The 21,424-nt window shown below is 35.8% G+C and overlaps 1 protein-coding gene across 2 annotated transcripts in view; it reads left to right on the top strand.

Annotated features, from left to right (window-relative positions):
* The window catches only part of DYNC2H1 (dynein cytoplasmic 2 heavy chain 1), a 164,747-nt gene extending 143,856 nt beyond the window's left edge, over positions 1 to 20,891 (top strand). For both annotated transcript variants that reach the window (XM_057399766.1, XM_057399765.1), the window contains 4 exons: positions 8,693 to 8,802; positions 9,136 to 9,217; positions 15,919 to 16,035; positions 20,336 to 20,891. In XM_057399766.1, the coding sequence (XP_057255749.1) occupies positions 8,693 to 8,802; positions 9,136 to 9,217; positions 15,919 to 16,035; positions 20,336 to 20,494 (468 nt within the window). In that variant the 3' untranslated portion in view covers positions 20,495 to 20,891. The remainder of the gene's footprint in view (positions 1 to 8,692; positions 8,803 to 9,135; positions 9,218 to 15,918; positions 16,036 to 20,335) is intronic.
* Positions 20,892 to 21,424: the final 533 nt, after the last annotated feature.

The following is a 21,424-nucleotide window of genomic DNA, read 5'->3' as shown; positions in this document are numbered from 1 at the left end:
GCTTTCTGCGCTGCAAGTGCACACTGCAGCCGGCTCATGTTCATTTTCTCATCAACCAACACCCCCAAGTCCTTCTCCACAGGGCTGCTCTGAATCTTTTCTCTGCCCAACCTGTAGCGGTGCCTGGGATTGCTCCCACTCAGGTGTAGGACCTTGCACTTGGCATGGTTAAACTTCATGAGGCTGGCATCAGCCCACCTCACAAGTGTGTCAAGGTCCCTCTGGATGGCATTCCTTCCCTCCAGCATATCAAGCAAACCACACAGCTTGGTGTCATCGGCAAACTTGCTGAGGGTGCACTCAATCCCACTGTCCATGTCAGCAACGAAGATGTTAAACAAGACCGGTCCCAACACCGATCCCTGAGGGACACCACTCGTTACTGGTCTCCAGCTGGACATTGAGCCATTGACCACAACTCTTTGTGTGCAGCCATCCAGCCAGTTCTTTATCCACCGAGTGGTCCATCCATCAAATTGATGTCTCTCCAATTTAGAGACAAGGATGTCATGTGGGACAGTGTCGAATGCTTTGCACAAGTCCAGGTAGATGACATCAACTGCTCTACCCCTGTCCATCAGTTCTGTAGCCCCATCATAGAAGGCCACCAAATTGGTCAGGCAGGATTTCCCCATAGTGAAGCCATGCTGGCTGTCACCAAGCACCTTGTTGATTTTCATGTGCCTTAGCATGCCTTCCAGGAGAATCTGCTCCAAGATTTTGCCAGGCACAGAGGTGAGACTGACTGGTCTGTAATTCCCCAGGTCATCCATTTTCCCCCTCTTGAAAATGGGGTTATATTTCCCTTTTTCCAGTCATCGGGAACTTCACCTGACTGCCATGATTTCTCAAATATGATGGCCAGCGGCTTCGCAACTTCATTCTCCAGCTCCTTCAGGACCCGCGGGTGGATTTCATCAGGACCCATGGACTTGTGCACGTTCAGATTTTTAAGATGGTCTCGAACCAGATCCTCTCCTACAGCGGGCCCAAGGTCTTCATTCTCACAGTCCCTGCATCTGCCTTTCAAGACTTGGGTGGTTTGGTCAGAGCCTTTGCCAGTGAAGACTGAGGCAAAGAAGTCATTCAGAACCTCAGCCTTCTCCAAATCCTGTGTAGCCAGTTCTCCTGAGAGCTTCCTGAGGGGGCCTACGTTGTCCCTAGTCTGTTTTTTATTTGCTATGTACCTGTAGAATCCCTTCCTGTTATCCTTAATATCCCTAGCCAAGTTTAATTCTAACTGGGCCTTGGCTTTCCTAACCTGGTCCCTAGCTTCCCGGACAACATCCCTGTACTCTTCCCAGGTCGCCTGTCCTTGCTTCCACTTATCATAAGCCTCTTTTTTTTCATTTGAATTTTCCTCAGGAGCTCCTTATCCATCCAAGGAGGTCTCCCGGCCCTCCTGCTGCACTTCCTTCTAGTTGGGATATACACTTGCTCTACTGAATGTTCCCCTGTGTATTCAGTTGAGTGCTGTAAGTAACAACTTAATTAGAATTTGTGCCTTACATGGAGGAGAATGTGTAATAGCACATTTGCAGGCAGTGATATTTTTATATTGTTAATTCTCCATAGTCACTCTGGACTAAGAGCGTTATGATTCAACAAAGAATCCGTTCTCTGCATCTGAGCTTGAGTTTCAAAATTGCCCTCATGTTTGTACTGTTGTACAGTGTTGTATATGCTTTTTCCTGCACATTCCATGTATTTTCTATAATTACTATTTTCAGTGTCATTTCTAATATTTCATGATCTCATATAATAATCAACTGAAATTGCCTGCATATCAGGAAAAATGCTGTAAATAATTTAGAACTGAACTCAATATTGTTCAGTATTAAGACTTTCAGACTGTGCAGCTAGAAAAAAGATTTATTCAGTGATGTGTATTCATGTATTCTCATCAGACAGAGAAAGTAAAAATTGATGATTTGAATATATCAACAAAAGAATCCATCAAGGAAAAAATACAGTGAGAGGTTACTAGAATAATAAAATTATGTTGCTTATTAGCTGCAAGTTTGCTAAAAACGTGTCATCCATGATATCACAGAAATGCAAAATTCTTAATAAGCTTATGAAACCTCAAAGGGAGTTGTTATTTCTTCCTGTTCTGCATTTATGAGGCCACATCTGAAGCACTTGTCCAGTTTTTGGCTGTTTGGTTTAAAACATTACCTGGATTTTGCAGACAGCTTTGTGGAACCTCCGCTTTGGAAGATACACAGAACTAGAGTAGACAACACCCTGACAGTGAATTTGTCCCTACTTTGAGCTGCCATTGGATCAAATGACTTTCAGAGGTCTCTTTCAACCTAACTTCTACAATTTTGTAATTTATAACTTCGTCACTGTTCCTTTTGGGTCAGATGTGCTCTAATGAATATGCACTTGATTTGTACCAATTCTGTGTAGTACTTCTCTCATAAATGTTAAATATTCAGTTACATACACTTACTAAAATCAGCCAAGAGAAAACAGACAGAAGTTGTGAGAAGGGAAACTTTAATCAGGTATTTGTAAGGAAAAATCATTTTGAGGATGGTCAGACACTGGTACAGGGGGTCCAAAAAGGCTGTGGAATCTCTATTGCTTAATTATTGCTATTTAAAATCATATTGGAACAAGCCCCTGAGCAACCTATTGTAGGCTGGCTGTTGCTTGAGGGTGGGGAGTTTGACTAGAAGATCTCTGGAGGTCTTCCAACCCTAATTATTCTGTAATACTGTGATACTGTAGGATGCTTCAAAATACCATGCAGTAGGTATCAAAATGACATAAACATAGCTGCCAAATGTTTAATTTTATGAATAAATTATTTATATAACAGAAATAATTTTAAAACTGAAATACAAGACAAAACAAAAACAACAAACAACCATACAAAAAACAAAGAAAACCCAAACAAACACGCATTTAAAAATAAACCAAAAAAGTTCTGGTTTTCCCTTAAATTACTCTATAAAGTCTATGTCTCCAGGTTACTTCCTGAGAACAGGTTTGAATGAAGCTTCATGCCATGCTACTGCTTTTCAGCATTGTCTTAGCCCTCAAGTGTGACAGGACAGCTTGACAGTCCTTTCGGGGTTAGCCACCAAAAAATTCCCTTTCCTGTTTAAAGAAAGGTTTTACGGGCTTCAAATTTCTGATATACTCTACTTGAGATACCTTTACTCTAAATGCCTTGGCTTTACTATGTAGGAACGAACAACATGCCAATTAAAAAAAATTCCTGTGGCTACACAGTTACGCTTTGTTGAACGATCCATTTGACAGTCTGAGCAGTAATCCTGTGCTGCGCTGTTGTGTTCAATGGAGTGTAAGTATCTTTAGTATGAGCCAGCATGGTGTGTCACCGTATCACAGAAATGATACAGAAATGGCCATGCAATCCTGGAGGTCATTTGTTTAGAATGGGGTTGCATCAGCCGCTGTTTCTGTTCTGTGATCTCTTTTTTCCAGAGCCAGATGAGAAGGCTCTGGGGAGACATCAGAGCACCTTCCAGTTCCTAAAGGAGCCTGCAAGAGGGGGGCTTTTTACAAGGGTTTGTAGTACACAGGACAAGGGGGAATGGCTTTAACTGAAAGAAGGTTGATTAGACATTAGGAAGAAATTCCTCACTGTGAGGGTGGTGAGGCACTGGAACAGGCTGCCCCGAGAAGTTATGGCTGCCCCATCCCTGGCAATGTTCAAGACCAGGTTGGATGGGGCTTTGAGCAACCTGGTCTAGCAAAAGGTGTCCCTACCCATGGCAGTGTGGTTGAAACTGATATTTAACCCTAACCATCCTATGATTCTATGATTCCATGCTTCCGTTTAGTTATACCAGCACCATCACAATATAGATTTCAACATCCCTGCTCCAGAGCTCCACAAAGGAATTATTTCTGAGGTAGTCCTGGCTTTGTTCAAGGATTATGGTAGACAGTCTTGTCTGTTATCAGGAAATGAATTTTATGTGCTGCTGTGTTTCCTCCCCTGCAACTTCTTACCAGTGAAGGTGGGAATTAGGACATAATGTCTTTCAAAAGGAGAGAATACTTGAAGTTTCTTTGAATGTTTGTCCCCTTTGCTCTTCATGTTTTGTAATTTCTGGTTCTGGTTCTAGCTGTTATACTACCTTACCCAGTTATACTCTTTGTAACTGCAAATGCAGTCTAGCACCTAGTAATTGATGTACTTAGTTGTGGAGAAAGAAAAGACTAGAACGCATGAAGCATGAGGATTGCCTAACTGGATACTGTATTTAGTGATCATATAGGAAATATATGAATGTAGATATTTTTTACATGCATCAATCATGAACTTGTCAGTATGATGTTACACTTCTTATGCAGCATCATCATTCTGGCATCCTTATTAAATATAGGAAACAGCAATTCATGGAAAGTTCCTGTTTTGATAAAAATAAATTAATACAGAAACTGGACTGAGATTACATTTGCTGATGCTTCCATCAGCTATACCTTACTGCATATCTGCTTCTGTCATGGCATGGTTTTCACACTTCCTGAACAAACACGGGGTTTCTAGGCATGTCAACTGAAATAAAGAAATACTAGTATTTTATTTAGAGTAATAACCAGCAGTTTTGGTCTGAATAATAATAATAATAAATAATAATAATAGAGGACAAAAATAATAAAAATAAAAATTAGACTGCAAGTTAAATTCCTGTGTTACTTACCATTTAAAAGATACTATGTGCCAACATGTTATCATATGCCTGAAATACTGCAGTATTCACATGTTCATTTAATAAAAGATGCAGTATTCACATGTTCATTTAATAAAAGATAACTACTTAAGGAATAAAAGCTCAAGTATTTCACATACCAAAAATTACCACAAGGGTGCAAATTGTTGCCAGTTTCTCCTGGGAAGCTACTTGTTACTCTCTCTGTGCTCAATGCCAGAAAAAATACCTCTATTTCATTTCTTGGAGTACAAGTCAATTACTCCTGCTGGCGTTTACCACTGTCAGCCCTTAGGAGCACACCTATAAAACAGTCGCTGCACTGTGAGGGAAACAGGACTCTGACATAACTGCTGGATTGACTTTGCATAATCTAAATTCTGGTTAACTGAATACTTACTGCCCTTATCCAAAGTCCTGGATTTTGGGTTTGGTTTTTTGTTTTTTTGTTTTTTTGTTTTGAATCCCTCTAAAACTAGTGGAAAAACAGAGTTGTACTCTTAAGGTTTCAGGCTATGCATATTCATGTAACACCCAATACAGTTTTCCAGGCACAGAACTGAAATCACTCCTGTAATGATTTCTGTTATTTTCTCTTTCAATATAACTTCTCCTCTGGGACCACACCAGCAGAAAAGCACAGTAGAAGAGGTTACATTTGGAATGAATTAAAACAGCGGAGGAAAAGTACTTGATTTATTGTGGAGGAGTTCTGTGATCCTAAAGTTGTATAAATGATAATGTAAAAATCTGGCAGCCTCTGTATTTCTTCCACTGTTCAGTATGAGTTTCTCAGTTTGCTTTGGGATTACAGAAGATGAGGAAGGCTTCTCTTTGAAAATGGTATAGTTGCTTCTTGGATGTTAAGATACATGAAAAAAATGGTATTTGAACCACCAGAGACTGCACTTAGAGATTTATTTATGTGGGAAAAAAAACCAAACAAAACAACCAAACTTAATCCTTTTATTAAAACCTCACATTAGTTGAAATATTGAAATATCCTGCTAGAAATTGCTTTGTAAGCATTTTGGGTATTGATGATATGTTTTGATATTATATTTATAATCATCATACCCTAAATTAATCTATCATGGACTGTTCAAACTTCAATTTATAGTTTCACTGTAAAAAGAAAGATTCAAGAAATATTGAAATAATGAAATATTAAAATAAACAGTTACAGAGAAGGGTGTGTGATAGATTTTTAAATTTTATTTTGTAATGTAATTTTTTCAGGCTTAGGATATTTGGACTTGTAGATCACATTATTGGTATAATAGAAATCACTGTTAGAATGTGAATTTATTTTTTTTAAATAGGTTGCATACCATATGCCATGCCTACCATGCCTTTTCCCAGATGTTATAGCTGTCATATATAGCATTAACTCATACACTGAAAGCTGCTTTTAGTGAGTTTGGATCTTGACTACTGGCTGTTTTTGAAGAAAAAAAACAGATTCTGAATTGCAGCAAAGCTTCTTAAGACTATATTATGCAAGGTAGGAGACTGATGCTAGTCTTCGCGTTGTAATCCATCTGGCAAGTGACAAATGCTGGGTTATTTTGGACTATCTGGTAAGATAGGCAAAGTTTTCTACAGAGTTGGTGATAGAAGAAAGCCTTTCAGACTGAAATGCTATATGGCCATGCAAAATCAGTAAGCTAAACAACATTCATCATCACAGATGAAGTCAATGTATATTTTTATTGGAGTTGGGATAAGAGAGGGAAACGAAGATGTTTATAGCTAATCTGTTATAGGATTTCTCCTTTTTAAGAAACTTCAGTCTTTCTACATCTTAGCTTAAACTTCCTTCCCTTCAACACCTGATCTCTCCCAGCCGTTATGGTGATTGATGTACTAGTGACAAACGATCCATTTAGTAGAGTGTCAGTGTCTTTTGGAAGTGTAGCACTTCACTAACATGTTGCCATGTGGTCATATAAGGCACAAAGGAGAATAAGCATAGAGATATTTTTTACACTTGTGACATAAAATGCATTTTATTGTTATTTTCACGGCATTTAAATCTTAAATTATTTATTCAACAGCTGTGAATGAGCTATATCTCCATCTTTATGTAGAGCAGTACAAGCAATTACAAACTTTGCTTTTGTGATCTAGTGAGAGTTTTTGTTATTGTATATTTCCTAGTGCTACTTAATTATATGAGTTCAGAATTAGTATCACCCACACTGGTCTTTTAATTAGTTTGAACATAAGCATCTATGTTCCTGACAGTGTTTCTTTTTAGCAGTTGCATTTAAAGTTTGTTTGATGACAGCAATAGAATAATTATATTAAATACAGGTTGAAATGAATATGTCTGCTTTTTATTACAGAAAAATAATTTATAAAATCTATCCTAACCGAAATGCAGAGTTACTGCTATATGATAAAAGATTGCAGTCATTAAAAGAATCATGCAGATAAGAGTCATTAACTGTGTACATTTGCCTAATGAAAATGGAAAGCAAAAATCTCCTAACTGATTCATAATCGTTTGGGTTGAGGGCTCATAATCAGTGATGTGACAGACTAAAAGAACACTGGTTTAACATTTGAACATGGTGAAGACTTTATGGAGATATGTCTGACACACTGACAAATTCACAGAGTGATATTTACTTGTATTTTGGATGACTTGCATCATTTCCAAGATGCTACTATGGAATCATTCATCTGTCAGCAGTTCAAAGAATATAGTAGAGTACTTTATAAACAAGATGTGCATGCCTGGCAAATGCATTGTGTGATGTGAATGTAGCTTCCAGGATTTTTTATTCAGTGACTAGAGCAATTTCATAATCTTGTAGTAGCTGCTATTTAGAAAAGAGTGTGGTTTGTCTTTCTCTGTTTAGTGATAGCATATGGAATCTTAGTGTCTGATTATTTTCTGGCTTAGTATTAAACATTCATCTTTGTGTGCAGAAGTATATGGCTTGTGACTACTTGTAGAGCAGGTCATACAGAAACAGTACCATAGTCAGGACTGTGACTATACCATGTACCAAAGATGTACAGTACAAAAGTTTCAAAGCAGGATTTTGAATGTAGACTGTTGCATAACCTCTCAGGTACCTAAATAACTCAACTAAAAATAAAAAATTCTCTAGTCTGAGATTGCTAGTGTTTTGAGCATCAAACTTGCATTTCATTACTTAAAACACGTGGTTTACCAAGACTGCAGGGTGCAATGTGTGTCTCTCTTCTCATGTTGGCGCATAATGCATTGCATTGATGGGAAATTCCAAGCTTGCTGCTCTGAGTAGCATGCTCCGTAGCTGCATAAAATACAGGGTGAAAAAAGTAGGGTGGGACATGTGTTCTGTAAGGATAATTGGGGCCACTTGTTCCCCCGGCCTCTATCAGTTTCATTTATTACCAGACATAACAGAGGCCAGTTTTTATCTCATCAAAGATTCTGTGAATTCATGTCTCAAACTAATACTAAAAGATATTTTGAAAAAAAATGTTGGTAAGTAGTTATAAAAGCTCTTACTGCAGATTGTTTCTTGAGTGTAATAGGCAGTTTACACAGAAGAATGATCTTAAAGCTTCTTTGGAAAGAATGGGGTTATTTGCCTGAACTTAGTAAAGCAAAGACAGTAACGACAAACATTTTGATGGAAAACATGAACTCTCCTGTTAGTAAAAGTGAGGTGGGTTTTCAACAGAATGTTAGAAACTTGATAAGGTTTGATTGTACAACGTGAGCTGCACTGTGCAAAAGAACAGAATAGAAATTTATTTTGAATGGGTGAGTCACACTACACATAAACTGCTGGGTTTCTTTATACATTTAAGTGGTGTTAATTTTCTATTTATAAGATATTGAAATTAATATCAGTCTTTGAGGTTACAGTATATTTACACAAACATTTTTCATTAAATAGTAATAATTGACAAACCCACATTGACTCAAAATGTTGAAAAAACAGGCAATAACTTCTGGATTCTTTGTTTTCCTTTTTCCACTCCTCTTTTAGAATTGGGTAGAAAAAGCAGAGAAACAGAAACTACTGTCAGATACCCTTGACCTTTCAGAGCTATTTCATCCAGACACATTTCTTAATGCTTTACGCCAGGAGACTGCAAGGTGAGGCAGAATAATCTATCTATTTGTGCTAATGTACCTTTGTTCCCTACGTGTGAATATAGTTATTTCATTTTCAGGACACAGATCCAACAAATTATGTCAATTGCTGTCATTAGTCATCTCATTTTTATTACTTGCACTGAAGCAGAATAGCTGTGAGTTACTTTCTTAAATGCTGATTATTTTCTTTATTTTAGATAAAATTATTTTTTTTTGTTCGTCAAAGACATAGTATGATATGGTACACATTGAAATACATTGGTTTTGGTGTTGTATTTCATTTCCAGTTGTTACATGTCTTTATAGTTCACTATATATATATTTCCCTTGCAGAGTAATGAGCTGTTCAGTGGACAGCCTTAAATTTACAGCATCATGGAAAGGACGAATACAGGAAGGCAAACTTCAAGTTAAGGTATTTTACCATGATGTTTTAGTAGAAGTTTATAAACATATCTTATTTGAATAGTCTAAGTCATCTGTCCATAAACTTACTGGAAAACTAAGCTATAAATACATCGGTGTACCTGAGATGCAAGGCTGGTTGATTGCATATGGCTACAAAAATGGTAGTGCAAAAATTCTGCAGAAATGGGAGAAGGAAAGCAGTTATCTTTTTAGCCATCTAGAGGCACAGTGCTTATTTGAAATTTCAAATTTAAACTTATTCTTGCTCCATTCAATTTAACCAGCTCTTAGATAAAATTTTAAGCTGCAGTTCCATTAGTTAATATCTAACTATTGTCCAGAAAGACTTGTGGCATGTAGCAAGAGGAATTACACATGTAAATCTGCAAGTCTGAGGCCATGTGTTAGCATTTATTGAACCACTGAAAAAAGAATTCTAAGGAAGTTAAACAAACCAAAGTGAACTATAATGTGACTAGCATTTGATATGATAAAGCTCCAACAATTTTTTAATGGACACTTAGGACTACAGTTAGCAGCCAGAAAGTCACTACTGTTTGCTTATACAGCAATGTGGAGATGAGTCCTTGAATGGTTTAGTTTAGCTTCTTAACATTTCAGGTGGCACTGCCACTTTGGCTGAATCCAGATCTCTGCGCCTGTTTTATACTTAAATTTTGTAGGGAGTTCACACAGTAAATTTTCAATGCTACATCTGCCAACAGATATGTTGGTCCCATGATAATACTGCACAGCTGAAAGTGCTGTGTTCAGCACAGAGCATGGCACTTTTAAGTGAATTCTTGCAGGAACATGGCTGAATAATGCAGAGCACTCACCACACTACTGTGTACTGATGTGCAGGTAAAGCAGAGAGATTGCTAGACTAGAAGAGAAAAGCAAGTGCCAGGCCACCTTTTCTAGAAATGCAGGCAGACACAAGGCTGTGGGAGATATTAAGGTTCTGGATTGGCTGCTTGCGCTATCTATAATAGAGAATGTGTAAGAATTCATATTCCTAAAATATTAATAGATTGTAAAGCTAGAAAAGATAACCATTATCATCCAATCTGCCCTTTATACACTACATTCTTTTGAATTCCTGTTGGAACTAGAGAATATAGTTTATAAAATTATTCAGTCTTGGTATTTAAATAAGAGTAGTGGCTGTCTACTTCATTTAATGAGAAACAGATGGGTTACTAGAACCTGGAGATAAATAAACCAAGGGACTTATGAGGCTGTTTGGTTCCCTGGGATAAATTTGAGATATAATGAACCTCAGAGCCTGAAAATCACATGTTCTGTGGTTCCAGATTCAGCCAGGAGGACTTCTGAGTACATACCAGTGAGCCAAAATTGAGTTTCACTCAATGAGAACACTCATTCTAATAGGGTATCAGCTGCAGATCCTAGAAGCTTGGACTTCTTCTAAACCATCTTTGAAAAATGTCAGTTACTGGTTTGAAATAGCTGCTTGGAAACTAGCAAAAGGATAATCAGAAGAAAAGGTTTTATAACAATCCAGTTAGGTATATTGTAACTTACATTTCTTTGTTATGTGTAAGTTTATGTGGTCGGTTTTTGGTGATATTAGTTAGAATATGTTATTATTAGTCACTTATAACAATGTAGGCAAAAAGGTTAATGTGTATCCTCAACTGCATTACAAAGAGTCTAACGTTTCAAGAAGAATTGAAAATAAAAAAGATAATTTTGTTTAAGGGTAAATTCCCTGCCACAGGAATAGTAGAAACAGTTAGGTGAGTGGTTATTTTTTAAGAAATAGGTAAGAATCCTGTCGAATTTACTCACTTGATTTGAATATTATCCCTTGCTCAGTAAAAGCAGTATTCAATGAATCTGTATTTGTAAATATTCACCATTATCGTCACTGCTCTTTTCAATCTTTGATGTACATAAAGGCTTTGGAATCCTTTGCCATGCTGAATATTTAGATTATTTTCCATGAGTTTTCCTTCGTCATGCTTATGGAGAACTAGGGAGAAATTTTCACATTAGTAAAGCTAAATGCCACATGGACTGTAACTAGGGCATAAAAATGTCAGTAATTCAGAAGAATCATCCCTTAAAGTGTGTCTTGTTTGATAAGGATCCTCTGGGTTGCACATTAAGATCGGTTCACATGAGCAATATGAATTCTAATAGTGGTAAAGCTAATGTATTTGCAGTTTCAGGAATCCAGGCTGAACTTATAAAATGGGGATCTATTTTGCATGGGGACTCCAAGAAAAAAGAAGTTAATTTGATAATCTTTGATAAGGCACTCCATTCTTATGTAAGATAGATCTTAAAATTATCAGAAAGTTTGTGATTAAATAACTGGTAGAATTGATAAATATGATTTTTTTTTAATTATTATTCATTTGTTGATACTGCATGTTCCTTCTTCACATGATTGAGACTGCAGGCTTAAAATTAGATCTCTCACATCCCCTGCAAGAACCAGAGTATGGTACAGGCTATTCTGAGGTTTATCAGTCTCAGTTTATGCTAGTGGTGCTATTTCACTTTGTGTAACTATTTCCACTGGGAGAATTGATTCTATATTCGCGTGGTAGGGGGACTCTGTTCTGGGACATGGGAGAGTCATGCTCAAGTCCTTGAATCAATGGATATTTAATTATTCTAATATAATATATTTTTTTAAGTATTGGAACAATTAGGAATGCGGTTGAGGATTGAATTTAAACCTAGGATTCACACACACTTTGTATAACTCTCTTAGTCACACTGACAGTGACTGTTTTTTCTTGACTTTTAAGTTTTTGATGGCTTAAAATTTGTTCTGATACGGAGAAGAAGATGAAAATCTAATTATGATCTATATGATAAAAAGATTTTTCAGTCTTCCTGCACTTTTAAAAAAATGGCATCGTGCTTCAGCAATTGTAGACATTTGGAATGATCTCTGAGTGCAAAAATTTCAAATATATGAACATCCCTACGTCAGAAGTGTGAAGTGCTAAAATTGTCAATTCCAGCAAAATACAGAGTAGACAGAGGAATACTCAATCAGGCCAAGAATACACCTTAATTGGGGTAGATTATCAAATCTGATGTTAAATTATCAATGTTTATTCAGGCGACGGTTTAGATGTATGACATGGAGTATATTTTCCCTAGTAGGATGTGATGAATATTTGATTTAGAATCAATCTGTACAAAATTGCATCTTCTTTAGTATCACTTTCACTTGCTTTAACAAAAGGTACTAAAAATGTATTGCTGCTGCAGTATAATCACATACTGATATGCAAATACATCTGTTCTGTTTGCTTTGTGTACTGATTGTATGCTTATACAAAAGCAGGTAGTCATTCATTTTGGCATTCCATTTTCTGTTGTTGTAGAAAAGAATGAAAGAAAGGAAAAAACATGGTAAGAGACTTATGGGGTAGTACGTGCTATGAGCTTGGGTATTGCTTAATATAAATAGTGAAAAACAAAAATGTATTGCAAGACATCAACACCCAAAACTATGCTTTTAGCAGTTGACTGAAAGATTATTATACGGCATCTGGAAAGGTCTTTTTCACAGAATGCCTCCATCCTACTTATCAAGAAATTACTGAGGGAGACCTGTAGACGTAATGAAATGAAAATGTGACTTCCTTAAGTCTGCTGTAGTTTATATCATTTCATGGGAAATTATGACATTAAATAATAAGGAAAAATTCATTGAAGAGAATTTGAAATTTTGCAAACAGAAATGCTTTGGACCATAGTATGAGCAGAAATGTATTTTAAAGAAAGATAATCTATAATTTGTAACACTAGGCTTTTGAAACTAAATTATTACCAGCTTAAAAAATACCAAATACTTCGTTAGAATTCAAATTTAAAAGTTTATGGACAACTTCACCATTACTGTAAGCTGAGCTGCAAAAATACTGTGCATGCTAATTATAGATACTGTGAAATCCATGTCCTTCATAGTACTTGTAATTGCTCTACACCATAGAAATGAGAACATGGCTGTATGAGCACTCAGCCAAGCAGTATCTCAAAGTACATTGTTCGGGTGTTTTGGGTTTTTTTTTCAGAGTCTTTTAATATTGAATCAAAGTCAAAATTTAGGTCTTCATCTTCAAAGGAGTTTCTATGATTGGTTGAAGTTTTCCAGGAGATCCAGTGATGTTATTTTTCATAACTATAGTGTCAAAGGAACTGCCAATTTCAAAAGAAGAAATGTGTGTGCAGTAGAAAGATTTTTCAATAGTTTTCTATAGAAGCATCTTTTAGACATCTTCACAATGGCCAGACCTTTGTACACCCTAACAATGAATATTAAAACCTCTTCATCAGACCAGTCTTCCTTCAATAACTTTGACAAACTCACATATTTATCAAACTCAACTCCATAACAAAATTCCCTGCAGAATGCAGGAAGGACAGAAAGAAGAATTTATGAGATTAATCTTTCTAATATTTGTGTGATAGGGATAAATTAGAGCTTTGAAAGGATTCAATCAGGGTGTAGTGAGATGAAATGTAACCCAGGGCCTGGGCATATAAGCAAGTAAGGCCTTGATTATATGCCCAGATATATAATGGGTGTATAAGTATCAATGTTAACAACAGAGAGGAGTAGGAATGAGTCTGTGGGAAATACTCCATATTATCATTAGTAAAACTTTTTCTGCCTTTTAACGATATTTTCTTCACACCCTTTGTTCTTGCAAGACAGAAGAAGTGGTACTGAATGTGTATAGGCTATCATTAAAGACTATTGACACCCAAACTTCTCTTTTACTAGGTAAAGCCTGCTTTTTTCCAGAATCTGTCTGTGTGGAGGGATTTTAAGTCTGCAAAGAAACAGTACAAAATTTCAAATCTTAACACTGTATCTTAAAAGCAACAGACCTGAAAATCTTGGAGAAGATTCAAAGGAAAGATCACAATAAAACATGACAGGAGAAGGGAGAGGAGTCTCACACGTTCATAACAAAGGAAGGACCTTAAGCTTCTGACAAGAGATTGAAGGATAAAAAAAAACAAAATGTTCTGCAATTCCAACTAGTCTGACAAATACACTTCATTTCACTGTGGTCTTCTTATAATAATTTGTGGAAGTTGAAAAGTCCCACTACACCAAGCTTTCCAATTTGGGTTGTTTTGGTTCAGGTTAGCGACAGTTCTAGAGACTTTATTGTGAGTCCTAGTCTGTACAGAGCACCGATAGCTTCAAAGAATGTTGCCACTTCTCTGGTCACTATCTGTCCCAGGTGAAACACAGCATTTTTCTGTAGTTTTTTTAAATGCAATCTTTTATAACCTCCTTTTCATGTACATGTGCATCACGCACATTGTAAAGAACCTGAGCTCAGTGTTAGAACAGAAATAAGACTTTAAATAAGCAAATTTTTTAAGACTACAATGCCCATCTACAGTCAAAAAAGATTTAGTTATTAAAAACCTAATCTTAGCTAGTATGCAGTTAGTAAAGTATTAAGAAAAAAACCCAACACTTGTGAGGAAAGCATTGCTTTTGAAACATGACAATAACCCCCACTGTGTTACTGTTGCAAGTTTTTGTGCCAAATATATCATTTTAGAATACTGTAATTACCTAAACAAATTATTTTCATTACATCTTCTGTGATACCATTCTTCATTGTAACATCATGCTCTCATCACTTTTTAAAATTTAGTATACTTTTCAAAACTTGCAAGAGAAAATTATTAAAAAGATTACATTAGTATTAGAAAATTATACTTTTCTCCGTTTTGGTTATGTGGTCACTCACCAGTTTCCAACATCATTGTATTTCCTACACTGCTTTATGAACCTTGTGTTTGGTGAAAGCCAACCTGTATTTAATTCAGGGCTTCAGTATGATAGTTTAAACGACATGATTTTTAGACTGTAACTTCTGTTAGACATCTGCCTTTTTCTTCTGTTAGTCATTAGCCTTTTGAAATACTGCTGAGTTAAGTTTTATTGTTGTTAAAATTGAATTTCTCACTTCAGCAGACCAAATTGACTATCATTGTTTTTTATACTAGAAAACTATTATAATTTGTACTGGGAAAATGCTTAGTTCAGAGGCTGAAAGTACTTACTGATTAAAAGAAAGCACTTAAATCATATTACATAAAAAACATTGCATAGTTACTTGTAGAAGCATATGGGATTTTTCTTTAATTTTGCCAAATAACACTTAAGAAATCTTGAATTAGTTTAAATAACGTTTTCTGTCATATTATGTCACTGTATTTGGTGGTTTGTTTTTTTTTTGCCTCTGCAGTAGCTCTGTAATCATGCATTCCATTCTTTGAAAGCTGAGCCCAGACTTCCAAGTAGGAAGTCATGCTTATTTCAGTGACTGTTCTTCTCTTCTTCTTGACATTGTAATGACTGTGTACTTGGCTATTGCTATCATATTTCCATTAAAGTAATGCCAGGCAACTGCAGCTTCATAAATGATGACATTTACAGATATTTCTCTCTAACATTTCGAAGACTGTGAATCCAAATCACTGGAAGTTCACACTGAAGTGTGGTCCAGATCTTGCTTTAAATCGTGTTTCCTATTCTCACACAGAACATTACAATAATTAGTTTCCTGTTATTAAAAAACTGGTCACAGTAAAAAGGATCATCATTTATTAAAGCACAGTGTAATCATTACTGACATTTCAAGTCTGTTATATATATTTGAATATTTTATGTTTCCATGGCAGATCAGTGGCTTACAACTGGAAGGCTGCAGTTTTGATGGAAATCGACTTGCAGAAAATCTGCATGACTCTCCCAGTGTGTCATCTGTTCTCCCTTGTTACGTGGCCTGGATTCCACAGGTACTAAATTATTAAAAGCCTTAAACTTTCAAGACCCATAATCTGCTTTTTTCTCTGTAGTAGCTTTTCAGTATGATGTTGCTGACCTGTTTTCCCTCTCATTTCAATACAGAAATCTTTGTCTTTAATAGGAAAAACAGTTACTTTTTTTATATAAAACAAGAACTTACTATAATTTTATCAATATTCTTTAGCTTCGGTTGTTTAGATTAAATCAAGGGCTTTATTTCAGTTATACCCTTTTCCTTGTCTTAAAAAATATTAAGATTTTTTCAAAAGTATATTTAGTAAATGTCTATGTGAGCTTGGGAGCTCATTCCTAGAATATATTTTCTTTGCATTTTAAGCATTAAGTTAAAATGCAGCAGCATTAAAAAGAGAATATGATGTGATCTGTAAGCAAAGAAAGCCTTTCTCCTACTTAAACCAATTTAAAAATATGCCAATGCTTGCAGAACTATGCAAGATGAAAGTGAAGTAATCCAAACAGTAGAAGTTGTTACTGCATCTGCTCTCCAATTATAATAGCAATCTCTGATAAATAAAGCAAAAAATTGCATAGAACCTATTCAAGGATGTGTATGAATTACAAATTCCTATAGTTACCATCTTATCTCTAAAAGAAAGCTTATTGCAGAATTCACCTAATCAAAATATAGTTGTCTAACCATAAGGTAACTGGGATAAATCTCTGCCTAGATGTGACTAGGGACAGCCTAGACCTCTAACTCTGGAACAGACAGGTGAGGAGAATCCCACATACAGATCTAAAAGAAAAATATCAAGACTTTTACACCAAGAATCTAGTGTAAATGTAGAAAGCGAGAAATAAGGGTGGATGTAGGTTTTTCCCACTTTATCAGAATAAATAAAATTAGCAGTATATAAAAAACGAATGAAACAGTGCCACCTCTTATCCTGTCCTGTATACATTGACTCATCAAGCAAATGCATTTATTAACGGGAGAAGTCTGTTATTTGCAACCCTGAGAACTCTGCAGAGTTCTCTCTTGAGAAGGCTAGGTTTGGTTAGAAGAATGTTAAAAGTTCACAGGACCCAAGTAGTTGAAGTTTCAGTTAAAAATAAGTTTATTAATTACCAGAAATTACGGCAATGAGGAGATTCATGGTATATTGTGATAGATATTGTGCAAGGAGCACCGTTGCTAGCACATTACTGTATCCCAATTATTTTTTGTTTTCCCTCATTGTTACCTCCAGCACTGGAAGTATGGCATTATATTATAGCATTAGAAGTATAATGGTCAAGATTTATGCTTTGAACACAGAAGTGAATACTGGCCAGCGTCAGCAGTACTGCTCCCAGCTTTGATGGGAAAGAAAACACAGAAAATTAAAATGAAAAAAGATACAAAGAACCGCAAACCCTATTACAAAGTTGACCAGTGACAGATTTTGCAATTCTTTAGTAGTTTACAAGGCTTGTTTTGTACAGAGAAATAAACAGATTTCTAATTTACATGAAAGGCGGTGCACAGGATAGTCATAGAATCATAGAATAGTTTGGATTGGAAGGGACCTTCAAAGGTCATCTAGCCCAAGCTCCCTGCTGTAAGCAAAGACAACTTTAACTAGATCAGATTGCCTAGAATCACATCCAGCCTGGCCTTGAATTCCTCCAGGGATGGTGCATCTACCAGCTCTCTGGGCAACCTGTGCCAGTGTTTTACCACCGTCATCACAAAGATTTTTTTCCTCACATCCAGCTTGAATCTTCCCTCTTTTAGTTTAAATCATTCTATTGCAACAGGCCCTGCTAACAAGTCTTTCCCCATCTTTCTTGTAGGCCCCTTTTAAGAACGGAATTACCATACATCATAGTACATAGACTTAGTGATGGGTGGGGTAGGATGGCAATATACATGGTTTTACATGGCAACACCAGATGTTTATTTTATGCATGCTGAAAATGAGGATTTTAAGTAACCCTCTCTTTGTTCTGAAAAATATTCATCTTGTGTTAGAGATAAAACAGATTTTTTTCTGAATAACAATCAATATACATTAAACTTCAAAGATAAGATCCAGAAGTTATATGGGACACCAGCGGAGAGCTTTATCTATAAAACATGGAAGTGAGATAGTTCAATAATCAGTGAGTTAAACTTCTTCCAATGTACTTCATATTTGAAATTAATAGCAACTGAAGTCTTTGTCCTGGACTCAAATAAAATTATTTTAAAACACAAGCCAAAACTTGTCAACTGCCCAGATTTTAAATATAAATTATAATTTATATTAAAAAAATTATAAATATTCTCTCTCTAAGAAGAGCATTTCTGAACTGCTCTGCCCTTAAGTTATTTTGCTGTGGGCTTCTCTGTAAAAGAAGTGGACGACACTCAAACACTGTCCTCAGAAACCAAGGCAGAATCAGGACATTATGCACTCCCCCTTATCTCATTATCCTCTGTGTAGAAGAGTGCATGAAGTAGAACATAGTGTCTTAGGATTCTCAGGGTTTGATTATTTTTTTTTCCCTATAAATATATCTTATGGAATCTAGTGAGCAAAAATCTGTATATTTATAATGCAATACTTTGAGGTCATTGTCAACCAAACTAAAATAAGGAGAACTCTGTAGAAAAAGAAAAAAAAATAAAGAAAAGAAGCTTACAGAATTTCTCTGAGAGAGCCCCCTTAAAATGCTGCAAATGCTGAAAATGGAGTATTTTGAGCTACTAACATAATGCTTATTCTCACAAACTGTGAAGGTACTTTCCAGTTTTAATTCACTGATAGATATCCATAGGGGATGGAACTGTGTGTGAGGCAGTCTAGACAAAGAGAATGTTTGAACTGTGCTTAAGCCAAGGACATAAGGATTTATGGTTCAAAAAGACTTTCACAGAATGATTTGAAACCTCAAATAATGTGATTCCATAAAACATCAATGGGATTAAGAAAAGCAGAACAGCTTTTTTGATCAAAAAAGGTGTAAAAAGAGGCCTTTCTGGGCAAACTGGCCAACTTTTGGCCTCCCAGCTTTGGCAGAATTTAAATTCTCTGATTAACACTTTACTCTCAGACTGGCCAGCATTTTGTCTTCTTCAGTAGCATTAACCAAGGAATAAAAGTGGCAAGTATAATCCTGAGAACAGATGAGTTCTTTTGACAAACTGGTCATTAATTAGTTATTCTCTTACAGTGCACAAACTTTCTGTAAGGATTTAAACACTGATGTTCCAAAGACACAGGAAGTTGATTTTCAAAAGGAACAACAGAATTCTTCAGAAATGGCTTACACTAGACATGCAAGGCAAAGTGCTTGAAACAGTTATTGTTTGCATGTTTCCTTTTTCCTGTTTTTAATTATTTTCTAATATTGGAGCTTCACTAACTCCCATTTGAGGTGATTTGCATTAAAAAGACTCATTTTTGTTTCAAATTCCTTTCTGACAACTGTGCTGCTTTGTTATTTGATTTTTGAAAATATTGCCACATTTTCCTGTTGACAGGAAGGGAGATTTTGAATGTGACAGGAAACATGTTTAATATATATCAGTTGAATTAAAGCCTGAATTATTTACACTAAATAAATACAACATAAATTGAAACCCAAATAACATGCTGTAGGAAGTCTAAACTGAGTCTTTGAGCTCAGTTCTGAAGCCATGCATAGGCACAATGTGACAGAAGAAACTGTCAAAGGCACACACAGTTTGTAGTACAGAAAGTAGAGTGTAGCTGTTCCTGTTCCCAGAATAGAGCATTGCTTGTTCATCCAGATACAGAGCGAGTGGTAAAGCCATGGCTTCAACTGAAGTCCTTCCTTAAGTGGTGTTTACAATCTAAGTGTGATCTTTGTAATAGCAATACTGCTAATATTGTGCAAGGAAAGTACATGTATAAGAGAATAGGAACTCTAAAATTCAGCAGGAAGTTCAAAGCAGTCAGTTCAAATCTGAATGCCTAAAGTTAACTTGGTAATTTCCTATTTAAACACTTAATGGAAAAGACCTGTTATCCAGAAATATCAAAGAACCCCAACTCTGACTGTGATTGGTATTAGTATGATCTAGTTGAAGATGTCCCTGCTTATGCCAGGGGGCTTGGACTAGATGACCTTTCAAGGCCCCTTCCAACCCAAACTGTTCTATGATTCTATGAAATTTTCTAAAACCTCTGTTAGCAATCCGTCTCTGTAGCCTCGACCAAGAGTTGCCTGAAGCATCTGAACTGTATCTTATGATCTAGCTTTAGATACGATGTCATTGCAGATTATTCCTTTCTCATGTTTTGTTGTCTATGTGATAACTAAGTGCTTGTTTGTTGACAGGATGCATATGGTCCGTATTCTCCAGAGGAATGCATATCTTTGCCAGTCTACACTAGTGTGGAGAGGGACCGTGTGGTGACAAACATTGATGTACCTTGTGGAGGAAACCAAGACCAGTGGATTCAATGTGGTGCTGCTTTGTTTTTAAAAAATCAGTAACCTGAAACTCCATTAACTCTCAGTTGTTTCCTGTGAGAAAAAAAAAACTTTAGATTCATTGCTGATATATTTTTAAAGCAGTAGTTTTTAAATTCCCCTGTTTATTTTTTTAAGATACATAAAATTAATTCTACTTGAATAGAACTTTATTGTATCTTTGTGAGACATTATAAAAATCAACATGGTACTATTCATCTAACTGTTAATTTGTGCTGTTTCTCTAGACTGTAATGGGCTATATTTCTTTCTCAGACTTGCTGGAATCTCTTCTGTTTGCCCATATTGTTGAATATAAATTCAAAGTCAACATTTTTTCTTTGATCAGTTTTTTTTCATTATCCTTTTTGAACTGTTATTCTCTCCCTCATTATTTAATAAAATAAAATTCTAAAACTTATCTGTTATAATTGAAATTGAATTTTTTACTTGAATATAAAAGTCAGAATAATTGTTTCAGTCTGGTTTAATGATGTTTTACTCATAATCATATTTCTTTGTGTTGGTAGTAAATAATAAGAGCTTCATAATCTTCATGTAGAGTTAAAAACTCAGATTACCATCATGTTTGATATCTAGAAGTTACTGAAAATAACATTTAATGAAACTGTACTAAATTCCAGTAAGAATGTGCACTATGTCCAAGATAGGCAAACAAGTTCTTGGACAAACAAAAGACTTTTTCACCCAGTTGTTATGACTTGACTTAATTAATGTCTTTGGTCTGTGATATGAGAGACCTCTGGAGTCTTGCCCTTAGTGCAGGAAACTCAAGTTTGATTTCACCTATTCACGATAGATCATGTTAGGATGCTGCCATAGTGTGCAATTAGACAAAATCCCCAAAGAAGCAGGAAACCCAAAAATCCAGCAGGAAGCAGCATTACTGAAGAGCGATGAAGTCTCAGTGTAAGAATTGAAAGTGTCTAATTT

Source organism: Pezoporus wallicus, unplaced genomic scaffold (genome assembly GCF_028554395.1).
Source record: "Pezoporus wallicus isolate ANWC-B61680 ecotype Strahan unplaced genomic scaffold, APGP_CSIRO_Pwel_v1 scaffold_6446, whole genome shotgun sequence".
Taxonomy (NCBI): Eukaryota; Metazoa; Chordata; class Aves; order Psittaciformes; family Psittacidae; genus Pezoporus; species Pezoporus wallicus.
The sequence above is the reverse complement of the archived record's forward strand: the minus strand, read 5'-3'. Positions and strand labels throughout refer to the sequence as shown.